The sequence below is a fragment of the Varroa jacobsoni genome, unplaced genomic scaffold, assembly GCF_002532875.2.
Source record: "Varroa jacobsoni isolate VJ856 unplaced genomic scaffold, vjacob_1.0 scaffold_386, whole genome shotgun sequence".
NCBI lineage: Eukaryota > Metazoa > Arthropoda > Arachnida > Mesostigmata > Varroidae > Varroa > Varroa jacobsoni.
This window is the reverse complement of record NW_019213288.1, coordinates 255537-280909: the sequence shown is the minus strand read 5'-3', so window position 1 is coordinate 280909 and position 25373 is coordinate 255537. Positions and strand designations below refer to the sequence as shown.

The 25373-nt window shown below is 45.2% G+C and overlaps 1 protein-coding gene across 4 annotated transcripts in view; it reads right to left on the bottom strand.

Moving 5' to 3' along the window:
• The window catches only part of LOC111259934 (protein O-mannosyl-transferase TMTC3), a 187676-nt gene that overhangs the window by 146307 nt on the left and 15996 nt on the right, over window positions 1-25373 (bottom strand). For 2 of the 4 annotated variants that reach the window (XM_022832333.2, XM_086968087.1), the window contains one exon: window positions 17568-17717. The exons of the other annotated variants lie outside the window; for them this stretch is intronic. In XM_022832333.2, coding sequence (XP_022688068.1) covers window positions 17568-17602 — 35 coding nt within the window. In that variant the 5' untranslated portion in view covers window positions 17603-17717. The remainder of the gene's footprint in view (window positions 1-17567; window positions 17718-25373) is intronic. 4 annotated transcript variants of the gene reach the window in all.

Below are 25373 nucleotides of genomic sequence, written 5' to 3'. Positions count from 1 at the left end.
TTTTTCGGGTTAATTATTTAATACGTCAATTCATTCAACGCAAATTAGAATATACGAGTGTTCTTTAAAGCAACAAACAAATCTAGAAGCTGTTGGACATATCGCCTGCAAGCACAAAATACTCAAGGAGATGCACAGCTCTCTTTCGATATGAACTGATGAATAGGCTGATTAATCTCCAGTTAGTTGTGTAGCGTTCTGAAACTCACTAAGAGCCTATTTATTGAAAGTAGGCGCCAGCTACCTTTAAACTAATGTGATTATTAGTTCACGGTAATGATCGGTAGTGTAGATAAATCAATTGTACAGTTGATTCTGACTAGGGTCCTCGATAGACTCTCGATCCAAAGACACCGTATTTTCGGTTATGGGAAGTTTACGATGAACTCCTGGCCAAACCGTATAAAGCGGGAATTTCATTGCCATAGATAGTAAGTATTTTGATAGTTAGTTGATAGTTAGAATTGTAGTTGGAAGTGTATGCTGTGTATGATAGCGCAAAATCTTCTTCCTTCATTTTACAAAACATATCTAAGGTCGGTATCTCTTTCTTTTGATAATGAAGTTTATTGTACAAGAAGACATGCATTTGTTTCTGTTGGACAACTACAGTGCCCAATGGCGACGACGATGATCACGCGGACTAGTTGATAAGGACGATGGAGGCCTAGCAAATTTTCAAAGGCGAGGTTTTCCGGCGGTTGCTTTCAGATCAGGCCGGTTTACTAGAGGTCATCGTTTCTTAGGTTAGAATTGCAATAAGCATCTAGGTTTTTATCAAAATATCAAAGGGACGGTTACGTGCACCACTTTTGCTGGCTCTTTACAAAGTTCATTAACGTTGTTTGGGGTTACACTTTAGAAACCCTTGAGACTGCAATAGACAGACGTGCAGAGTGAAGGGCGAAAGTCCCCTGTTATCGCCAGCAATAACGGGGACACGCCATTCTCACAACCGTATTTTCAAATGGCTAGCAATACGGTTTGTCTTCGCTTTGCGATTGCACTGACCACATTCAGATGCAAAACGCGAAACCTTTGGTCTTTGAAAGGGATCCATTTGCACCCCTTCTCCTTGCACACAGGCGAGCCCGCACTTACTATCGTTAATAGAAATGTTATAGAAAGACTGGAAAGTTCAAGAATTTACGTTTAGCATTTTATCACGCTGATCCAAAAGGGTTGCATCAAATGCCTCCATAACAACTAAGCCCGTAGTATGACTGGCTTGTCAACAAGGTCATGTGGAAGATTATTTGGTGATTGGAATGCGTTTTTTTTCCCATACAGGATCGTCTGGACTTCAGCTGTGCCGACAGACAATCTCGAAAAGGTCAGCTCGTGAGCAGGAGTGGGATGTTGAGAACTTCGACTGCATTAAAACGACAGTCCTTGCACATCCCAAGGGTAAATTCCGTATGCACACGCGGAGATGCCCGGCGTTTTTAGCCTTGCAGAACATGAAAAGGTTCTTAGAATAGGATAAAAACGTTTATCTGATAAGCGTGAGTGCACTGTAACGAAGGCAATGTCATATTTTAGAATAATAACAAACATCTACGGCTACGTATGCGTACAGCGAATGGCTATCGATCCCTTAGCTCACGATAAAACCAAATTCGATCCATTTCAATTGATATGGACAATTTAATAGACATTTATTGATGCTTGTTTCGCTATCGACAATGAAAGCGAGCCAATCAACCCCAGGGGTTCATCTAAGTTGAGTGTAGCGTCACGACATTTACATTTAATAACAAGTATAATATATATATGTATATAAGCTGAGGTCCTCTATCTTGCTTCTCATACGTTATTTCTAACTCCAATCACATAACAAAAATTAGTAAGAAAGTAAATTAAGCTTAGTAAGCATAAACAGATTTAGTGGTAGGTCGAGCTGTTTTGGCAAACAAATATGTTTATATGATAAGAACATTATATGATTTTATCCAAACATTGCAATCGATCGCTGAGGATCATTCACCTCCGCTTATCTTAAATAGCAAAGGAATGAAGCACGCGTATTCGTTGGCCAGTAAATCATGCATTACTGTGTATACTTTCAAATTATGTAACCGTTTTTTTTGGCTCAATAATATTTCGTATCATTGCCTCTCTCGAATTACGGTAATTAACACCATCAATCACTAACGCATTCAATGTCCTTCTGATAGGCCAATTGCTTTTGGCCATTACTCTTCCAAATTAGCGTTTTCTTCATTCAGAGGCAGGTGTTTACTCATTAGCACCTCAACTCAAATAAACAACATTCATATTAGCTTAGTTCTGTCTAGAAATCTCCTTACTTTTGATTAGAGTTTACAGATCTTCTTTTCCGTTTCGGTTCTGATGTGTTGGTATCTATACAGCCTGCCCCTACCGTATATTCCTTTCTATTACACTGTATAGTGGGTAAGAGAAACGCATGTTTACTTCCTACTATCTGGTCTTCCAATCTCCTACATGGTAGCTCTTTCAAAAAGCTAGCTATGCCAATGTTGAGAAGACATACTACGGACGAAACGCAATAAGCGTGCTTAATCTCTGATCACTGACAAAAAGCATATGCGATTGCTAAAGTTCAAAGGCCAGGAAGACAAACGGTCTATGTAAGATGAAAAGGTTGTGAGTTGGACGGGGAGAGAAAAAAGAATATAGAGATTATTAGAAACTACATAGCTATCTCCCGACACTGTTCATCATAAAAGTCGTTGAACACCAATCTCTCCTCAAGGTAGTCCACGCCTCTAATAGTCAGGCGCGACTCCGGCGGAGCCAAATGACCAGAATCTCTGCATCCGACTGTGTCTTGTAGTTGGCCACTATCATCGCTGCCGTGGCGAATATGAAGAGCGGACGAATCGTAGGCTTTTGTGCATACAAACACGCACATAGTTTATATACTTCATCTTAAACAAAGCAGGTAGTCAGTCAGTCGTTTCGAATGGATGAAGAAACACTGAGTGCCGAATCCCTTGTCGAATAAGTCGAAGACGACGCGGTGAGGGATCTTTTCTTCAGAGCTCGGATAACCGATCAAATAATTAGCCCTTCGAAATTCTTCGAAGGATGAGGTAGGGTTAAGGTAAGCTTCCTCGCTAAGGTGATGTCGCCTGTCTGCCATAGACACATATACCAAAAGACATGCACGCTTATTCAAGTACCCCATTCTTCTCCTCCGCCTCCCCCTCTTACTGTATCTCTACAACACTACACCCTGTCAATCCCATGGGGAACTCCTAATCAGGGAAGGCAGCTTCGCCCAGGCTACGGACTAAGGCAAAGGATTACGAACTTCTCGCCATTGCTTTGTCGAACGAAACCAGTGTACACTTTCATACGTGCTCGCATACGCATGCACACGCTTGAATACAATAAAACTTAAGCAGACGTGGCTGCGTAAGTGCTCGGCCACAGGGACTAGGTACATGCAGAGATTGGACATAGGGCTTAGAAGCAGGTAGAAGAAGGAAGCAACGATTTAGTTACGTCTTTACTGGAACCGGCGACTAAACGTAACGGCATTAGATGGTCGGCGTGTGGTCCTGCTGCGTGGGCCGACAAGCAGCGCATTAACGCCACCATTAGACTGGCTGGTCTGCCTGACATCGCTAACACACCGTAGCTGGCAGTTGAGCTATCGCTCATTAGCTGCTGGTGGGAAGGAAGAGAAAGCTATGTTATGGGGGTGAGAAGAATTTGTATTCGCGCGTCCTTAAGGCCATGTAGTCCTTTAATAAGGGCTCAAGTTCGGGCCAGACCTTTTCCTTGACTACAAGTCAGATTCGTTGCTCTCCACACCTCGTCATGAAGTAGCGTGAAGTAACAACTGAACAGAAAAGTGTAGAGCCTCAAAGACACAGTTCTAAGCAATGCCAGTTGCCCCCTGACGCTGCGCAGGGGGCTGCGGTCCCATGCAGGATGTCCTTCTGCTCAGCCATTCATTAGTTGATTAGAATGACACAATTATTCAACCCTTTGCTCAAATATAGCTGGATTATAGAGGATATGGTAGCGGCGATAAAAGGCATTTGAATGTAGGTGAAAGATGAAGAGACTGGCGCAGGCACGGATCATCAAGAGTAAGAGAACAGCATCTAGGTTATAATAGACGCCCTGCAAGTATCATTTTCACATTGCATATGAGCGGGGATTGTGGGATACCCTTCATCCACAGCGTGTAGTGACTGCGTAGAATGAAGGAGACCTATGTACGCAATGGCGAGTTCGGGCACGTTTATTCATAACAAATAGAAGCAGCAGCAGCAATCGAAGGGGGGAATCACTTCCAAATGTCATTACTACTCACTGATAAAACAGTTCGATATTGCTGATTTAGGTGGCAAACAGATGCATAGTCTGTTTGCTTTTTCCTCAAACTAATTTTATCGTTTAGAAGAGTATAGATATTTCAATAGCAAACATTTATAGTAAAAGGTCGAACACTGTTGGCATCCGATCAATGTTTGTTTGCCAGATGCCCGCTACGTTCTTAGTTACATGCTATTATCTTATTTATAACTCACGGTTACTTGACAAAACAGGGTTACCATACACTTACCTTGCCTGACCTTTTATAATAAACAATTATTATGCTAAAGAAATGCCTGTCAGGTTTATGTAAGCTCGTGGCTTGCCCTATTTCAATAACTATCTCGACGTGGCTCACCTGCCAACGGTCCATATATATGCGCTCCATCCAGATGGGACGATGCCATCCGATATCATCGCTTTGCCTTGCCCCGCTGTGTGCTATATTATGCACATAAATCAAATCATAAGAACATTCTAGCTACTACGCCTTAATGTAGGCCTTGTGAAATGAATTCTGATTCGAACCAGCCGACTATTCTCAGCGATAACTCTCAGCTGCAGCACAGGACAGGCCAAAGCTGCCATAACTGGAGATCTTAAAACTATTGATACGGTAGCGCTCTCCTTTTTTTGTTCTCAGCTAATGTTGCGCGCCTACAAAAGATAACATTGTAACAGAGACAAGATTGGACTTACTGTGATAACGATCACTAATGCAATAGCGAGGTGCAATGCTGAGCAAGCACACTCAAAGGTAATTCTCTATTGGAGAGCTCTTCTAACAAAGCCCATCTTACTAGCCTGAGATCGAATCAAGCCTTACTTACAAGGTAAAATAGTTCCCATTTATTTCACACCCCCCTTTGATCCGTTACTGATCGTTGATCTTTTGGATAGAGAAATTTCACCAGTGAACCATAATGGCAAAATAAATGCAAAGTAGGAAAACGTTTAACTGTAAATAAAAGAAGCCTCCATGTCCTAGCCATTGGTTTTCTCTTTATCGTTGATATTGTTGCCGGCAATGCATACCTATAAAGAAGATCTTCAAATGTCTACTGCTTTTATCGTGCAAAACTAGACGGTGTGTAAGAGACATATGGGATTAGACGCTAGATTTTCTCGGCATGGATTAAGAAGTTCGCATCGATGCGGTATACGACGAAGGGTTTATCGACAAAGTTATAAAATCCTTGTTGAGACTAACACCGAAAATGTGACGGAGAATGCGATGAAAGCGCGCTGGCCCCGGACTATATATACCGCACAGAACGGCGGGGATTTGCCTGTCTCTCACCGTTTCTCTAGATTGTTACCACTCATTTTTTTTCCGAACGTTACAGCTAAGGACGGACTACACAGGGCGCAGACTGCCGGCGCTGTCTGTCGAGATGTCTGTTTGAGTTATCGAAAGCATGTTCACCCGCAAGCATTTTACCTGTTCGGTTCGTTTGCCACGGGTGACTCTTATGCACCTAAGTAGAAAGGTAACGAGGGACGACTTCTACTGATTGACTTAGCTCTACCATCTCAATGTGCGATTCGTCTGCATCGACTTTTATTTCTTCCCGTTGGCTTGTCCCTTCACCGCGCACCCTGTACTGACTCGGTTCTTGCTTATTGCTGCCCATTTCACTCGGTCGACCCGTGTCGTCTGGAGTCGCTCGTAGCAAAAGCAGTACGGGGTGGCGGTGGCAATGCAACTCACGATTCTACTCCTCCCATACTTCCGGCCTTCCTTTTGCTGCGGCAAACCGTCCAAGTTGTAGACAGAAGCCACTTACAGGCATCAGCACGTGCGCGCACGAATGCATAAGATACAAACGCCCCCTCTTTTCCTTTCATCCTGCACTATCCTTTACTACTTTTCTTGCTTAGTTTTACCGTGCAATAGTCTATAGAACAGAAGCTAACGAAACGATGCCACAACTGTTCGCCTGTTATGTCAGCTCAACGAACTTCGCGAAGGACTTGTCTTTCTCATCTATTAGAATACAGTAAAGCGCAGCGTTACTTTTCCTACGGCCCTCATTTTTCTCACCGCCTACTTCAGCCGACCTTCTCTTCAGGACACCGGCTCTTGCTGTCCAATTGTCCATATGATAGTAGATGCGAGACGAGTAAGCAATGCCGATTTCTGTGTCGTTTCCTTCTTTCTTCCTCGCACGCAAACACACATGGTTCCATTCCTTAGTCAACGTGTCGAGCAAATAGTGACCAACAGTGGCAACTGGCAGTAGCGGCACTGAAAAGTAATAGAACACGATCCTGTCTGTTGTTCTAGAATGGAATCGCTGTTTCAGCCAGCGCAGTTTGAGTAGCGGCGCCTGCGACAGTACAAACGGTACCAGAGCGAGCTGATAAAGCAAAAGAGAAAAAACGGATCTGCTTTAAGGCAGCAAAGCGCCAGCCAGAGCATCAAAAACAGTGAATGCCTACCGAACGATTGCTGTGCCGCTTGCAGCCGTTACAGTTACCGCGCTCGTCCCTTGTAGTGTATCCCCCCAACTGGCGCTTGCTCACTCCTCACTCCGAGCAGAAACAACACTTCTACTCTTGTGACATCGTTGTCATCGTTACGGCGGATGCACGCTTCGTGTGCCGCTGCTGCTCGTGCTGCTTGGATAGACTGTACTTACAAGCACGTCGGTCGGTACAATCCAAACTCGGCCCAATCCAAAGCGGCTCGACCTTCTCTGGTACAGGAGCGGATCCTGTACGGCTCAGCTGGCAGAGTCGTCGCGTTACTTGGTCGTTGTCTCCTCGCGTCCTTTTTCCCTTCGAGGGTCGAGCTCATTCTGCAGCATAGGAATGGTGGCAATTGAGTAGACAGTTGTAGGAAGATCGGGAAAAACGAGTCGCGAGGCAGGAAGAGGACAGGTACAGGCACGGACAGTAGCAGCAGCAGCAAGCGAATCAAGAAACGGACGAAGGAAGCTCTCACGACGGGTGGTCGTGGCGGAAGTTCCACACCATTAGTCACTTGTCGGGACAACGAGAAGCGAGTGCAGGTAGGCAAGGAACAATGCCAGCAGTCGCATCAATCCGCTGATCCACTACGCACGCATGAATCTGTTGGAACGGCGGGAGTTTTCGGAGAGGCGTACTGAACCGTCTTATACATTCACATACAGACTAAGAATACCATGGACGTCACTGGGTGGTTCTGACGCTCCTGTACGCTGAGCTCTGCCCTGTATGCTACTGAAGCCGCTTCGATAGCTAGGAAGGTGCTATTTAAAGCATGACCCGCCCATTAACCTGCATGCCTGGGTACACAGACACACATATATATATATATATATGCATAGTATATATATACATAGTGCTCAGCAGTATTTATGTTGCTTTGTGCTTAGCGTGCAAAAGCGACAAGTTTATTTCTCTAAGTGAAAGGCCCGCTTTTAAAAGTTGTCGAGTGCTTCTCGGTTAAAGTTGTAGGGCCAGCTTCAAAGAACCCTGCCACTAAGCGAGCTAGGCAGCCATTTAGCTGCAGCCGGAAACTGTTACAGGAATCTTTGGGCAGCACCGCTATCAAGCCTATCCACATAATCCTGCGTATCCAGAAGCTTATGGACCGCGTTATTTCAATTTTTGCCGCAATGCGCTCGCTCCTGTCCTCCAATCTATCTTCTATCAGCTAACTCATGCTCGCCTTTTTGTTCTTCATTTTTTCGCCCTTACTTATTTGGTCGCTCGTGCTGGTGTTGTTCTAGAATCTGCTACGGCTGCTTGATAAGACAGAGGCACGCAGGCACCTGGTGCCCCGGACAGCAATTAGCTCCCAGTCACCCCCTTTCTTCTTTTATCCCAGCGTTCTCCCATCTTACAAATTCCCCAGACTATAGCCCTATAATACCCCAAGGGGCGCAACCAAAGAGCCATTAAAGTGATTGGAAATTGTATAAGAGCAGAAACTCAAACGTGGGGTGCCAGTGCATGGTACCAGGTATGCTCAACGTGCACGGGCCGCAAGAAAGCAAGTCGGCCACGGTCACAGTATACACATGACCGTTCTACAGCCCAAGCTGCACCAGTATACAATAAACGATGCCGATGGCCGATTTGACTTGGTTCAGAGTTTGACTTTCGGTCCAACAGACGCTCGAGCGCGTTGTTGAATGCACACACACTCAGACGAGCACACACACGTTCGCTAGGCAAGTAAAAGTCCTGGGCTCAGATCTCATTTACGCAAACAAGAAATGACGTATAAAGACACGCATCACCGAAGTGGCCAAACAACTAGAATGCACAACGGGCAAGCCAGCAGGCAACCTCTTGCATCAGAATATTGCTGCCAATGGTGCTTCGCCAGTTTGAAACTTTGTGTTTGAGGTTAACTGAAAAAAGTCAATACTCCAGCATATTCTGCGCCACAACGCACAGTGTTTCACAGAGCGGTACAGTTAGTTATGCGATTTTATGAGAAAATGGTTGTTTCCTTAGAGGCAAAGCGTAAAAAGTAGTGAAATCTAGGCAGAAAACGGTTACCCGCCACGGCAACAGTGCCAGCAAAAGCAACAAGGGCAACAGTATTGGTGGCAGCCCTTCAACGAATCGGTCTGGGTTTCTTATAGCTGCTGCTATTGCAATGTTTGAAGTTTGTTTTGGCATTTCGGTGCTGCCGTACGTCGTTGCTCTGCACACTTCGTTCGTCCCCTAGATTTGTCTATCTGGGCTGTACGCATCGCACACGTGCTGTCGCTTGTTCTGTGTTCCTTCAGGAGTAGCAGCTGAGGTAAGAAGCGCGGGCACCGCGTCCATCAGTGAAACATGCAGCCACGATCTCCTTCGTTTGCCTTGCCTTGTTTTGGTTGCCGCCTTACAGCCTGCTTGGCTCGGCACCTCGTGGCAAAAGCATACTGCATGCGCAGAGGCGCAGGTGTTGCTGCGCGGGAAACGATACGTACAGAAGGATAAAGGGGCCGACAGACTATACAATGGTGAGCATCGAGGAAACGAATAATACAAGAGCATGGACTTGGATGGAAGATTTCGACCAGGTGTTTTTGACGTCTGTTATAGTAAATGTATGTGTGTCTTTACCTTCCTAACTACATGAACAGACATAGAAAGTCTGGGCGTGCCAACAACTGTCGTACTGTCAGATTGTTTGTGGGTATGCTTACGACCGAATGTGCATATGCAGAGGGTAGGAAAACGGACCTTCGATGTCGCCCAGGACGACGTGCGAGTGTGGAGTTTATGCGAAACGTAATGCAGCTTGAGTTCATTCGGCTTGTTGAATTCGCCTCGTTTCGCAAGGTGACTCGCTAGCTGGCAGGTACGGCCAGACGGGCGGCGAGCTAGGCAGTTTCGCTGGCAGGTTGTTACGCCGTAAACGTCTCCCGTGAACCGGTCCAGTTGTTGTATTGCCATTGCAATGTCGCGGATTAGAACTGACGTGTGGTGGTAGCTGTCGCGGAGACGGTAACAAAAGTGTTGATGCGCGGGTACAGGCTATGGACGCACTTGGGGTAGTACGTAGGTAACTAAGCAAACGGTCTCAGGAGGGATGAGAGAGAAAAGGAGGCAGGAAAGGGGCGCAAAGAGGGAACAAATGTTGGTTGCACGAACGGCCAACATCTTGCGACGGACTACCGGGTCGAGCTGGTCGTATTTGTTCTGTGCGCATAGAAAGATATTTCCGCATGCAGTAGCATCACGGCAGGATGATGCTACTGCAATGTGATACTCAGTGATGACAGCACATTAGCTATCTAACCAGCTAGATTGTAGTCTTCGCGCGTTGCTTAACAGTTACCTCCTATTTCAGGGGTCTCCCTTTTGGCAGCTATTATATAGCTTAGCGCTAGGAAACAATGTGATGACGGCAACGACATGGATATCTCACACCGCTATAACTAGAATAGCGCATTGTTTCATTCTGCGCATTAGACCGATCACATAAATATACAGTTACACCATGACGCGCGCTGTTTATATATGCATACGCCTTTACGCACATGAGCATATAGGTTGGAGGATACCGTAGCTTGTTACCTTGGGTTTTAACCAGGCCTATATAATGGTGTTTGCAACTGACAGCGATACAATATATCTCGACAGCCTTCTTACCCGTAACACATACGAATATATCGCGGGCTTAATATATACATATGGAACCGTTGTATACACACGCAAGTCGTCGGCAGCTACCCTGCTATACCAACTTCATGACAACCGATTTAATTATTTTCAAAGTCTTTATCCTCGTTGGCTTCAATAATACATTCGAAGTAGGTCTGGCTAGTAAAATACTTATTTGTTTGTAATAAACAATCTTTAAACGCATGTACCTTTGCTGTGTATATATATATATATATATATATATATATATGTATTTTTTTTTATAAAATAAAATAAGCAATTACTTTTGTTTGCAGATTTAATTTTATTTTCGACTACGCCAGCCTCTGTGAATGAAATTCTCCCACCAATTAGTTAAGTGGTTCAAGTGCAGCTTCTAGTTAGCTTGACAAAGCTTTCAGGTGGTAATGCACGCATCCTTCAAAGAACGCAAGTTTCCCAAAGAGACTTCTGCCGTGCAAGTGTGTCGTTCCAACAGCGACAATACTTAAATAGAATGAAAATTAGTTCTAAAATTGATAATGTCTCTTTGCATTCAAAGCCTGATCGTACGCAGGATGACAAATGGTTTACCTGTCATCTTGCATCCAAGACCCTTCTAGGTATAAAAGGACCGTTTCAAGGTGATTCAACAGAGGTACTGCTACTAATCAAGTTCAACATCAGTGTTTCCTAAAAAGTAAATAGATCAAGAACCCTGTCCGTAACTCTCGCCCATCGACGTAGCGGAGCTCATCTAACTCTCAATTCGTCCTCGCCTTGAGGTGACATGTTGGCTGGCTCGTGAACACGTAACGTGACCGCATCAGCGTGATCTCAAACTTCTCTACCTGTAATGAAACCTCGACCAATTCTTGTTAAATTCACTATTTCCCGGTCTTCTTTTTTTGCTCTATTCCTCCATGTTCCCTCGTCGCCATTACTGAGCAGGCCCCTCATCTCTCTGATCTTTCCAGGATCTTCGGAATGGCTCAGCCATTTTAGAGTTTTTCTTCAGTTGCCCTTTTTTCCGCGCAAGCTAACAAAAGTCAATGCTCAGCCCGTACCCTCCCGCCGGTGCATGTCCCCTTAGAGTGACCTATTTCCCCACCTAACCTTCCCTAGCTACAGACGCTGGTAAGCTGTTGGCTCTAAGGGCTCCCTCTCTTACGCCCCTTCTTCGGCTATCCTTTTATGCGTACCCACATAGCAACCAGAAACAAACACAGTTGACTCGTGTCCGGAAAATTAGCCCGCTTGTTGGAACGGCGTGAGCCAGAGGCTACATCACAGACATTAAGCAGACGCGTACTATTAGACACAGAGAAAGAAAGGAGCGGGGGGTAGCAAAACATAGGCGTGTGTACATGCGTTCAATGCAATAAGCGACAAAGCTACGCGCAGCGCCCAAAAGGATCAGAGAAGAATAGCTGCGTGAACGAGAGCCACTCGAGAATGTTTTATCAGCTGGGCCCAAAAGAAAGAGAGAGAGAGAAGGGATGGCTAAGTAGATGGCAAGAGCTAAGTTAAAAAGAAGAGGGTTAGGCACATAAGGGTTTGCACTAGTTGGCAGCAGCCAAACTTCAAACCATCCAACACTGCCACTTAAGCCTAGCTACATAACAGCGAGGCAGATAGTGATAGGCTGAATTCTGCTAGCGCCTATCCCCCTAACTTCTCTGCTCACTGACGGCCCCCATTTCAACAAACTTACTTACTCTCTACTGTTTCCAGCTGTTTTCGTCCTCTAACCATGTATTAATGTTTATTTGCTTTCGTAATGTCAATTTACACTTACTACACAGCAATTCGAAGCTACTTCTTCTGCAACAACCCCCATCCAACGGACTATCTGTGAGCATTTGGCTTGATCTTATAATATTCTTCTTTTTCTCTCTACGCTAATACTGATCGCCTGTGATAACTATATATGATCAATGAGAGTAAACGAGAATATCCCATTCCACTGTTGCCAATACCATATAGAATGTCAGGTTACTTCAGCTGCACTGAGTCCGCTCTTATATGCATGGACGTGATACTCTTCTTGGGCGTACTGTGTTGGCTACCCATACCGTCCGTCATTAGGTAGCTCATTGCAAAGCAGTACGTTTTACTACCTTTGGATATACTCGGCCTGGTGGTTGAAGCTGTTAGAGATAAAAATGTGGATGGACTGATTGCCAAGGCAGGTGGCAATCGGCGTGTTGCCCCATGGGAAGGGATATCGTTTGCAGCCGAGCCACGTAGTGTGTGTGGCCATCCTTATGTAGACAGAGTTCAGCGAATCTCATCATTGTACCTTAATAAATAAATAACTGAATAAGGTTTTCATCGGCCACTAATAGCGATATGTCAGGCAACAACAAACATTACATATGCTTGACGTGTTTCATGCTCCATTGCTGAAGTCACTCTTTGTGCAGCTATTGAATTACGAAGAGAGTCCACTCTTCTTGACTCCGTGCTCGAACAATTACGAACACACGTAAATGCAGATAGATACGTATATACAAACACAGAGAAAAGAGAGGACAAAAGTTGCAGGATCATAATGCATATGGGTTTCACGATCACGAAATATGCTTCAACAGCATCGGCATACGAGAAAGTTTTTGCCGTTTGTCAGTTACCGCGCCCATACGGTACTATGTAAGTATTTTTTGTTCCAAAATGCGTATACTCTCTATGCGGGCATCGTTGGGTACCTCAGTCCTTTTTATCCGTAGGAAAAACCGTTTTTTTTCTCTGTACCAATTTATTGTTTTTGTATCACGACAACGACTGGAAGTATAGTAGCAGAAATTGCCACTTCGAACAGCGAAACCAGTTCGTCTCAGATTGAATTGTTTCCGCTCATGCCATGTTTACTTGTTTTTCTTTTTATTCCTTACATCCACCATTTTACATGCAAAAAAAGTTGTAGTAGGGTGCGAGCTGCTTTTAATAGTATTCGTTATGAGCACCACCGCGCTTGCACACCGCTTAGTGGTAGAAATGACAGAATTCGAAATATCGGCAGTGGCGGCGGCAGCAGCAATAGCCGCTGAATCAATTACTCCCTATACAGTCAAGAACCCCGAATACTAAAAGTATTGTACATACAGACAAACCCATGAAGGCACATGATTTTACTCTGTTAGACATTGCCGTAGACGTCGTGCGTTGCGCATCGTTCAAGTTACCTGTGTGCTTACAAATCGCGTTTTTTTTCTGTAGCGCCGGGTTGTTGCTATGCTATCTATGCTCTCTTTATTAAGCAAAAGTGCCTACAAAGCAAAAAGTTAAAGCGAAGCAAAACGAAAGACGGGGTTTGAACAAAAAGAAGGTTCATAGAAACGGATCAATGTCTGCGAGAAAAGGGGTATCAGCCCTCTGACGACCACAACAGCATGAAGCGACATCTTCAGGCGTTGTCCTAGTCATCCCTTGGGGAGCAGAAATGAAGACTGAAACCGAGGTCAGAGAAGGGTTCAGCCGTATGGGAAGCCGCTCTACGCGAATCTACAATCATCACAATGCAAACTTACTTCAAGACAAGACAGAGCAACGCCGACAGCGGCACAGGCGTCACACCGACCGATATAACGATAGGTAAACAGCAGTATAGTCAGGGCAGAACTGTCGAAACTTTGTAATGGCACTCCAATTTCACTATTCTCTGTTTTTTTTTCGTCGTCATTCGAAATGTACGTGTGTGGCAGAATACACTAACGTGTGTCGCGGAAGAGACGGTGCACTGTTCGGCACACCGTTGCGCACAGCTGTTCTAGTCCTTCTAGTATATACCTGAGTATATATGAGTAGCACCTCAGTACCACCGTCCTTGTTTTACTGACAGCGTCCTTGTTGCTCCAGCGTCACTCAGTGAGGTAGCTAGCAGAGGTACTAAGTACCCGGGTTGCTTACTTGCTTTGCGGATTGTTCTACGCATCGTGAACAAAGCAGATACGCGGTCCAAGCGGCGCTCGCCGTTCAAATAACCTGTTATAGCATATAGTACGGCTTCCTGATGTTCCTTGACTGCTAGCAATAGCGGCAGCAGGAGTGTTTCATGGCACAAAGTGCCTCGTTGCCACCAGTCCTTTTCGTTTGGCGCGGGGCTTTGTCAGTAAAGATAGCTAGAGAGAAAAAGAGAGGACCACGAAACATGAGGATCGTACTCCACGCTCCTCCCACTTCCACTGGCTTAGGAACCGGAGGAGTGTAGTAGGTACGACTAGCTTTTGAAGAAGTAATACTGGGCAAGTTGCGTCTTTAAGGGTACTTCTCCAAAGGAGCCGTCCCTTTTATTGGTGCAATCCCATTTGGGAGAAGGGGGTGAAAAGGAGCAAAAAAGTGAGAACGAGTGCTAGAACACGGAAAAAGAGAGAAATAGGTGAGAAGAAACCACCGCCATCGGAACACAGCGAACAAAACAGCAAACAAACCAGCTCAAAAGGAAGAGGAAGTCAAAGGAATTACTCGGCTAAGACCGACAACAAGAGTAGAAACGGCAAAATCACCTAGGAACAGCGCAGTGGTGGATGCAGAAAGTAACGGCACCACTCTTGTCTTCGTTTTGAATTTCCCTTCTTTTCTGTCTTCGTCTCTTCTCCTTTCTTGGTCTCGTATAAAGCTCCCACCCTATCTAGATTGTACACTTCTAAGGGAATGGGAGTCGGGAGAATTCGCCCTGCATCGGACCTTCCAAGATGGAGCTTTTCACGGTGATGTATGCTGACTGAAGTAGCGAATGCTATCCTAGTACAGACCCCCTGTTATCGACTTCCCCAGACTCCGCTACAATACAACGATTCGTTCGTTCCTTCAATAACCCATTCGAGTGCGTGTCACCCCCATCGAGCCGATAGGTATGGGACATGCGACGTAGACTGAGAAGACAGGAAATCATATGAAGGAATTCTCTTTTATTTTCTTCTTCCTATATAGCACACATACGCGGACAATATAGATTGCGGTACAAATGTATATAAAGAAATGGCCAGCGAACGCTACCAAAGCACTATGCACATCTGTAACGGAGCGCACATAGGTAGTCTAATACCATTTACCGCCAAAAGCGTGAACGCTAACGCGATCAAAACCAGGCTACCCGGCCATGTAATGCCTCGGCTAACCTCTTATCCCTGTTCGTTTCTTATTTCGACTTCTCTTCGGTTCTGTGCGCCAAAGGACCGCTAAATTCCTATCCCCTGTACCATAACGACGTTCTGAACCTAGGATTTCGTTTTTCTCGTCGTTTGCCACAGTTGCTTCTTTTCCGTGGCCTTGCCGCTTTATTCGTGCTCCTGTGCTGTTCGTTCGCTGCGGCGGCAGCAGGACGGCCGTTTCTTGGCTAGCAGTCGTAGAAACGGCAGTAACAATGTCGACCGCCAGCGAGAGGCAAACCAAATGTCGACCGTTTTTTCGCGTCCGCTCACACTTTTGGAAAGTTCCATTCCAATTTAAGTGGATTACAGATAGCCGGCCACATGAATTGCCCCAATGGTTGAGAACGGTAAGCAAGGGAAGGGAGTCGAGAGGGTGTACACAGCCCAGGCGCGGCATACGGTTTGCCCTCGGTTTTCAATGGCTGTACCAACTAGCTGTGCATAGGTCACGAAAAAATCAGAAACAAAGGACGACGCAGAATGAACACGACGGATAGTTTCTCCCGCCTTTTCTGACAACTAATCTAACAAGTTGTAACACAACAAAATAATCATACAGTACAGGTACTATAGGATACTGATAGAAGGTACACCGCACTGGCCCACATGCATTAATCATTTGAACGGACATCGACTCGAACAGAAACGACACCCGAACGAAATGGTCTAACGGCGAAATATAACACATTCTTGCTTCATTGCATTAGCATACATACATAATATGTATTCAGATGCAATGCATTCCATTTCCCCCTACGTACCCTTATAGTTCATTGCTCGCTATCTTAAGACCTGAGAGAGTTTCGTTTGGAGAATCGACGACCTATCACTATATTAGAGCAACCACCGGGGGTGCACTTGCTTTCTCGTGCCCCCTGTCAGTTTGCACGCGCTCCAGCTCTTTCCGACCGCTACTGTCTTCTCCATCCATATATATTCCTGCGTCATAGTCATCCAGATAGTTAATGTACGGGTCAAGCTTACGTGCTCGAGTATCTTATCTGGCGTATATTCTATGATCATGTTCTGGTATTTCACGGCCAATTCCACGAGCCGGAGAGTCAAACATCCAGTCAGCCTGACGACCAACAAGTGGAGTGGCGTCCTGGTAGAGATCGATCTATAATACATAATGTTCTCGAGTAATTGAGCGAACAAGGCAAGTAGCAGCGAGTAATGCGGCTGGCAGAGCCAGCAGAAGCCGTATGCCAAGGAACGAACGCCGGTACCCTAGTGGGCGTCGCTTCCGTCGGCGTAGGCCGGTAGCGTTTGATATTAGCGTGAGTTGCTACTTAGATCGTCGTGGTGCTCTGTTGTTTTCCCATCCATAATCAATCCCTTTTTTCCATGCCCCTCCAGTGTACTCAGGACGTATCCGACGTATTCAGTTCGGTCTGTTCTGTTCCCATTACTACGATCCTACTATCGCCTCGTTGCCTGTGCCACTGCTAGAGTTTCTGACACTTGTTCGCGTTATTATTATTGAGATACGTGCAGTGCAACATGGATTAGAGACATACAGAGAAACGACAGGTATTCCTTATATACGCCAGCAAGACTGAAGTAGAAAAGCTGACTATTGTCTAAGAATATTCTATAAAAAATGATAGATACAAATCTACTGTGCGGCATAATAAAATATACAAGTCTACGACCGGACTACGGATGGCTTTTCTTTGTTGCTCCAAACTGAAAAAGGAATACCTAGTGATCGATATATGTAAAGCGTGAATAGGGCTCGTGTTGACGTTACCTATTAAGTCGTGCTGATCCAGCAATGCAAATCAACAAAGCACTCTTTTAAAATATTGTCTCTCTATCTCCTTAGAATAGAGAAAATACTACAGACCACCAGCTTTTCCTCGAAGGGCTCTAAGCACATAGGCAACATCATATAAATCGCATTATTTAACGTCTTAGCAGACGAACTTACGCACTATGCGCCGTTGCTAGAATAAAATCATAATAAAAATCTATGTGAGCTACTATTTGCCCGTTCAACGGCCTTACTGATGCACGGCGTACCTGGGACTCCCCTGGAAAGTGAGTCGACGAAACATACGACTTGGCCCATGTATGTACTTTAATTACTTCGATTTCGCCTCGTTGATTCCTTGCATGCATACGCCGGCCGAACTTTCCGCCATTGGCCATACCCACACCGTATAAACTTGTCTGTAAACGCACCATACATGATATAGTTTATCGCTTCACATGCTTTTATTGACACTGTCTTGTCTCCCCATGTTGACACGCCTCTGTCCTTTCGTACCTATAGTTGTTAGTCAAATTAAGTGTTTATTGCCGTAATGCTAATATACTACAGGAGTGACGAACGGCGACTAGACGTATTCGATTGCTTCATTTGCCGTTTAACGCATTGCGTCTTTTTCTTTTATAAGAGATATTGAAGTGCCCTAACTAACCTGAAAATAATGTCATAATAGGCTAAATAATCTACTGGTAGCATAAAGAAGGTTCGTGATAGGCGTAGGACAGCGTTTGTAGGCTTCTTTGCAAATGAGACTTTTCGTTATAGGTCATCTACACGCACAAACGGTTTCAATGGCTAAGTCTTTTTTTTTTTTGTAAATTTCTAGTTGTATACATAAGTGTGTTGTAGTGTGAACACATTATTACATGTGTGTTTTTTTATAATCTCCTTAATACCCTTAACAATCTGATAACATGGCTTAATATCTGGCAACATCAGCTCTCCAGCAGTAAATTAACAGACAGAAAACGTCGGCAAGTTCTAAGCTTTTAGTGGAAAAAAATTAGAGAATTTCAGTGTATGTTGTTAGGTGCCATAGAAATTATAAAGGTGAGATTTAGCCAAACTAACCGGTAAATGGAGTTCACGGCTACTAATAATTGTATCACAAAGCCAACACTTTTAGATTTTAGGACTTAAAGGGCGTGCGCTCAAAGTGTTTTAAGCCTTCCATATAGAGACTGCTTTACAAGTGCTACTATAAATAGATCGTAATCATGAGCTGTCTGCTATAAGCTGACTCGCAGTCTCTAACCAAAAATATTAACTAAGTTGCTTAAAGGGGTTCGAAAAGGATTCGTACACACAAAGATTAAAGCTTCCTTCATTCCCTGCTAATTCTAATTATTTCGTTGTTTTCAGCTAACCACCAAGAGTTAACTAATTTTCAAATCGCTACCGTACGTAACTGCCCTTCCGTAGGCTTAATTTCCAGAAGAGTAACTGAAGATTTTCGCTGACTGTGCTTTGTGTTTTCTACGTGATTGCGCCAATTTATTTGCTATTTAGAAGCAGCCTCAAATTTTTCGATGCTATGGTTCGCATAAAAGTATTACATCTGGGTCTCTATATCTGCTCCTCTCTTCTCATTCCCCCAGATTCACCACGTGTGCTGTTGTTTAAGATGGCCTGGCGTCGTAGCCTTAGCAGTTGTAAACGACAGATAAAGCGGCCTTAATGGCCATGACCGCGCTGGTTGTCGAAATTTGTGGGTGCGCTTATATCTCTGCCTGTGTTGACTCCCCGACAGTCCGACGCTGCTTACCATTGCACATGTCTTAAGAATCATCGCCAACGGAAATTGCTGTACACAACAGTGAAACGCAATTAACGTCACTGCAGGTCCTATGCCAGGATATACTGAGGCAGCTTCGTCTGATGGCCTACCTATTGTGCGGAACTACACAAAAGTCATCGACGTCGATACAGGCCGCTGCCTATGTCAGTATATCGACGGTTATAAGTACATTATTACGAAAACAGTCAAGCACCAGGAATTGCTTGACGTATGTTATCCCACGATTTGTTAGCATGAGTAAAAAACAAACACACCATAGTGGAATCATTCAAAATGCGTGAACATATTTTTGTATGTAGGTATTTTCCGTTGGTGTAAGGCGAGACAAATAACTAAAAGGTATACTAGGCTATTAAACTAGCGGCTCTGCTGCCGCAACTGTGTTTGTCTGAGACGAAAACGTTTCTGTGCGGAAACGATAGGTGAACAAACTGATTTTTCAGTGTCGTCATGTTTATCACGCTTGACGGGTGCACATACTGTGTATAAAAGGGGAATACGTATTGGTATTGAACTGCGTGTTTGTGCTGGATATTTTAAATACGAGCGGAAACACCGAAGAACGTTTGTTGGAGCTTTGTAATAACAGTGTCTATCAGTACTTCTTGGCTCTGCTAAATAATTGATACCCCACGACATTTATTTGGGACGAGTTAGAACTATTTTATTGTAACATAACTATGCCATTAACGATCTCTGTAAGCCGATTCCGACACAAAGTGGTGAGCTCTTCTAGAGGGCGTGCGTGTACTTTTTATAGCTTTTCCCTCTTTATATTTTCACTCAGTCTGTTCAGGTGCACCTGTACTCTAGAAACATTTACTGCTCTTAAGAATGTCACCTGCATCTAAATGATCAGCGGTTTATGAACGGTGTAGAAGACAGTGCACTCAGTTTATAATATTAGAATATATATAATGTTATGTACCGCGAAAGCCGCTTCGAAGTTTAAAAAAGTCAAGTCTTAGCTCTCTATGAACATTCGAAAATCAATTATGTTCGTAGAGGGGCAAATTGTCGCAATCCTGCAGCACCATAATCTATCCAGATTACATTGCTACACGAACGTGTGGTTTGCCATTTGCAGCACAAAATGTGAGTTCTTCAACTTGCAGCATTTCCCCACTTTAATCACAACTCCACTGAACAAAATTGTCTATCATCATTTGCCTTGTCTTCAGATATACCAGCAACATTGGGTAAGTGCATCATAAGTCAAGGTGAAATCCTCTTGTTATTGTGGCCTGGGCGTTCATCTCTAGCGAGCGCAGCCCACATTGTCCCACGTAAATACCAAGAGTTACTGCCTCCGGTGCGATAAACAACGCTGGCGAAATGGTTCTTCTTTTTGTGTGGTCACGCGTCTTCGTCAAGTTGTGGCCCTTGACCACTCATCTCCTCGGTGAACGCCCTAAGCTTTTCCGAGTACTGCATACAACATATCTATCAAGATAGTATGGTTTAGTCGGCTCGTTTATGATGCGATCTCGTACTTACTTTGCCTGCTAACAGAAGAAGGCGAGAAAGGGCGGCCGAGCGCGACTCGCTCTGAAGCCCATTACGCGCTATTCACATAGAGGTCACAACACCCAACGAGTTTGTGGATCCCGTCGTCAATGTCGCTTTGATGTTGTTGCCATTGCTGTAGCATCGAGAATGGTATGAGTTTACCAGCGTTAAGGGCGCTGACTGAGGCGGGACTGTAGCTTGGGCGTTGCAGTTTCCTGCCCGTTTTCCCACTTTCGGACGCTCTCCAGTCTTTTTTTTTTCTCTCCTTCTAATGCTTCTCCCTTCTCGTAGGGTGCACTTCTTTCGGCAGCTTCTTTCCTTTATCTCTTTCTTTTGGTTTCTCTCTGCCTGTCTCTTAGCAGAATGCGCGAGTGTTCATTGTTGTTATCTCGAGTGGGGAGACAAATGAAGTCGCTCGCTCGAGAGTTCGCTACCATTCTACCAGAGCGTTGATATGTGTGTGGCTGCATGTCGGTGTTGGCGCTACCTTCAAACGGAAGGAGGCTGCTGTCTCTCTCTCGTGCGCGTGCGAAGATCTTCTCCTTTGCGTTTCTCTTCTGGATACTGCTGCGCCTGCTGACTGGAACTCTATGTCTTCTTCCGTCGCTGTGGATGTGACCGCCATGCCATCCCTGCAGAACAACCATGCGAGCGTCTCCGGCACCTCTCAGATAAGACCCACAACCAACTACCGCGGCGAAAGGCAAGCTATCCTGAGTAAGGGGCGGTAACACTGGCTTCATAGCTACCACTTCAATCTCCTACACCGCCTGTCCCCCTCTTTGTTGAGTTCCCTTCTGAGTGACAGCCACACTATGGCTACACTTACTAGTCGCCGTCGCCTCAATAGTGCTGCTATAGCTTACCCGGTTGCCGTACTGCCTTTTATCGTCTATGCTTACTTTTCGCTGCAAGCGAAGCCCGTGGGTTTGAGACAGTACACATTCTGTATTCGAACCTCTCACTCCAGGAGCACTACACCGTTACGAAAGATAGAGATAGAGTTGGGACAAACGTAGACGAGAAGGGGCTACCAAGATTCGGAGTGATACAAAATGTCGTGATGGTAAGCGAAGTGAAGCTGGCACTTCCTGCGTAAGAGATACGAAAAGGACGCTTGCTTATACCTTTCTTCGCTCAGTTAGTCCGTTTCTCACTGCTACAGGCACACTCTATTTTGTCAGTATATTCTGTACAGTGCAATCGTGGGTTATCCATTCGCTAACCCGAGAGGTGGGATCAGCCTCAGATAAATATCCAACGATCCCCGTAGTTTTTTCCTCGTACTACGCCCTCCTACAGTTTTTACCCGATTTCGTTTCCAAATCTCCTCTAAGTCTGTGAGTGAACAGAAGCTAGACGGTCGCACAAACATGTGAGCACATAGCCAGCAAGATTACAGCCCATTTTGTTGTACAGTACCCGATCACTGTCGTTGGCAGCCATAATAGCTCACGGTACGATGCACGATCGCTCCCTGGCCTGCCCGTTGATTCTACGTTACTGGCGTCAACAGCCGGCTTAAACCATCGACTACCATCTTTGTTACCCGATCCAAGAAAGCTGTCTCGAGTGTCGTGTCCTTCTATCCTTTTAGCCGTGGCCTGCGTACGCCAGCCTATGGCATACCGTCATGTGCCACAATTACTGCCACCACTGCCGCTGTCATCCATAGTATGGTGCAACAACGATTACTAGTATTCTATCACTGGTGGAACATCAACGCACTAGAGCTGGTATATATTATCCCGAATGAGCATGACGGCGTTTTTCCTTAAATCTGCGAATAGCTATCTGCATTGCACCGACCGTGATGTATGTACACATGTGTGTATGCATCTTAGTGAGTGGCATATCGCGATGTGCAGCACCGGCGATACTCAAAGTACGAATTTTAATTATAAGCACGAGCCGGCGTGGAGCAGAAGTGGATGGGCAGAAAGGAAATGGGGGATGGGATCTGGAACAGGGTAGCGATAGGAGCCTTTCGGTTTGGCATGAATTAGAGAATTCGGGGGCTCGAATGATAGAATAGCGCGGACACGCATACCCCAGCACGAGCGCACACGAGCGTCTGCGTTCACTAAGTCTCATTCACGGCGTACTTACTCACAAATCCTCATTACAAAGCCTGGTGCTTGTGCCCGCCTACCTTCCCCGCGAGCTGTCATCTTTCTCAGGGCGCCGGGAGAAACAGCTGGCATTACGATAGGGTGAAATGAATTGAATGGAGAAGTCTGGTAGTGGTTGGAGCAGCGGCGCGCGCATCACCAAACGTGTAGAGCACAGCATTAAGAGGTAACGAGTAACAAAGAGGAGTCTGGTTATCTGTATGGGCAAATCAGGCGAAAAAGGAGAGGATATGCGAAGGATGAGCGTGATAATCTTTAAACAGAGCGGTTATATGACTTCCCCTTCCGTGGTCGCTTTCTCTGCAGTAGCTATACTACTATTACTACATTTACTACAGCGAACTATGTACACATACGGCACCTCTTTGTAGACCGGTCCGTGTCAGCTGCATGTCGTTGTTCTGAGCGTTGTAAACCTCAATGGGGTGGGGTGAAGTAAGGTCGCTAGGCAACAACTGTGACTCAACAATATTGTTCAAAACTACAAGCCGCTCCTCGAATTGCGGCTCCGCGCCGACATATGTTTCGTCGACGCCGCTCCTGTCTAGTTACGTGATTGTGTGGCAACTTGCCGTTCTTCGTCTGCTTTGCTTAGCTTAACTTAGCTAGCCAGCTAGCGCTAAGTAGACATACTTGACCCAGTGAGGGACTCTCAAGCAACAGAAGCATGTGTTGTATTCGTATGCTATGTATATGCCCGCACTGTATGCGATTCATCCCAGCTTGGATCGGTCCTCGGCGTCTTTGACAATGATACGAGGAGATATTACAGACGCTCTGACACACGTCGCCAGACATCTGCTGGCTGACGTCATTGCATGGACTCGGAATGGCATATGTGACAGTTGTCGTTCAAAAAAGATGAATGAATGGACTTATAAACATCGCTTTTAGCACACAACGACTGAGCCCTTTTCCTATTCACGGGAAGATAAAAAACAGATATTAACTGCTGTTGAAACAACAACATAGTATGTCATAGTCAGCAACAGTATATCAAAGCCGCATAATGCGACAGCGACGTAGGTACATCACTTCTATCGAGGTGCAATATATACGATATCTCTTCAAGTGGCTAGCTCTATTTAAAAAGACGAAAAATTGATTATTTATACAGCCGAATCTTTACGGCGCTATTATCGTCATCACCGCTTAGTAACTCTCGTTCTACAGTAGAGCTATGGGCAACTACTCGCTCACGTAAGCCAACTAAAAATATTCATCCATTTCGCGACGAAAAGCCCTTACTAGCAATTAAGATCAATGACCACCAGACGAAATCATGAACGTCAGCTTTACCATTACAATTAATAGATGGGACACTATGAAATGTTAATCTCGGGGTAGGTACAGAGAGATTGGGTGAACAAAGCCAAGAAGAAAAACTACATGGAGACCGGCAGAAATTGTATCATACTCGTATGAGATACTATCCGACTCCAAACGAGTTACCAATCAGACTCATTTCGTTTCACTCAATTAATGTTAATTAATCGTCATTGCTAAAAAAATACGTCGACGGAGAGCGATGCATACAAGTGTCCAGCCGTATACATACTATATATAGCGAAAAAGGAGCGGAGACGGAGGACAACAATAATGTTATTTAGATAACGCTTAAGCTAACATAAGCTCCACATAAACAATGACAATGTACAAACGGCTGACTGTCCTCTGTACTGTGGTCTATAACATTGCGAGCCATAATGTGAATAGCCAGCTATGCTGACACGCACGACAATCATGATATGGCTGCGGAATATTACATAACACTTCTAAGGTTTTCACATAGTGATCAAGAAGAATGAAACTGCGATGCGTTATAAAGCTACGAGACACGGAAGGAAACAGGACGAGGCAGGAAGACGGACGGACATACGGCACAATGTAAGGGGAATACCGTACTTGCCGCCATCCGAAGAGAGTTCCTCCGAGCATCTGGCGAACTCGTAGCCACTGAGCCGATGCGGTTGCACGTTGTGAAGAGAGCTTTCTGACGAGGCGTGCGTGCGCCTTACGAGAAAAAAAGGTTCAACGAGAAAGACAAGCCGCCATACCGTGCTTACCATACCCTTGTGCAGGCTTGTCTGGCTCTTTCCGAGACTCGACTGCACGCTCCGTTCCAAGTCCTGTTGTGCGTTCCTACAATGAGGTGCAATGTTTTCGCAGAAAGCGGCAGTGACGTTACTTCTCTGTATGGCAAGACAGAGAAGTGGTAAAGAAGCAAGGGTCGAAAAGGTCTTGACGAAAGGGGGATGGCATATATCATATTTTCCCTTCCTTGACGGACAGGAGGCAGTGTCCGAATTTCTCGAGAGTCTCTTCCGTGCCGAAGCCATAGGAAGAGCTTAAAACGGCTTGGTCCTAGAGAGGCCGGGCTGGCTCGCCCTTCGTGCGCTTCCCACCATAGTTGCAAGTGGCCCAACTTCACCGACACGCTCGATGGCGGTAACAGTCGTGGCCCGATCTTCTAAGAACCACGAAGAAAACGCAATGCATGCGCGTTGTACACAACTGTCTGCTGGCGAAAGGGTGATCCCTTGTGCAAATACTCTCGGGTATGGCGATAGTAATAGCAGTACCAGTCGCAAGTAGCCGGCAACCTTTCTTCCATATAT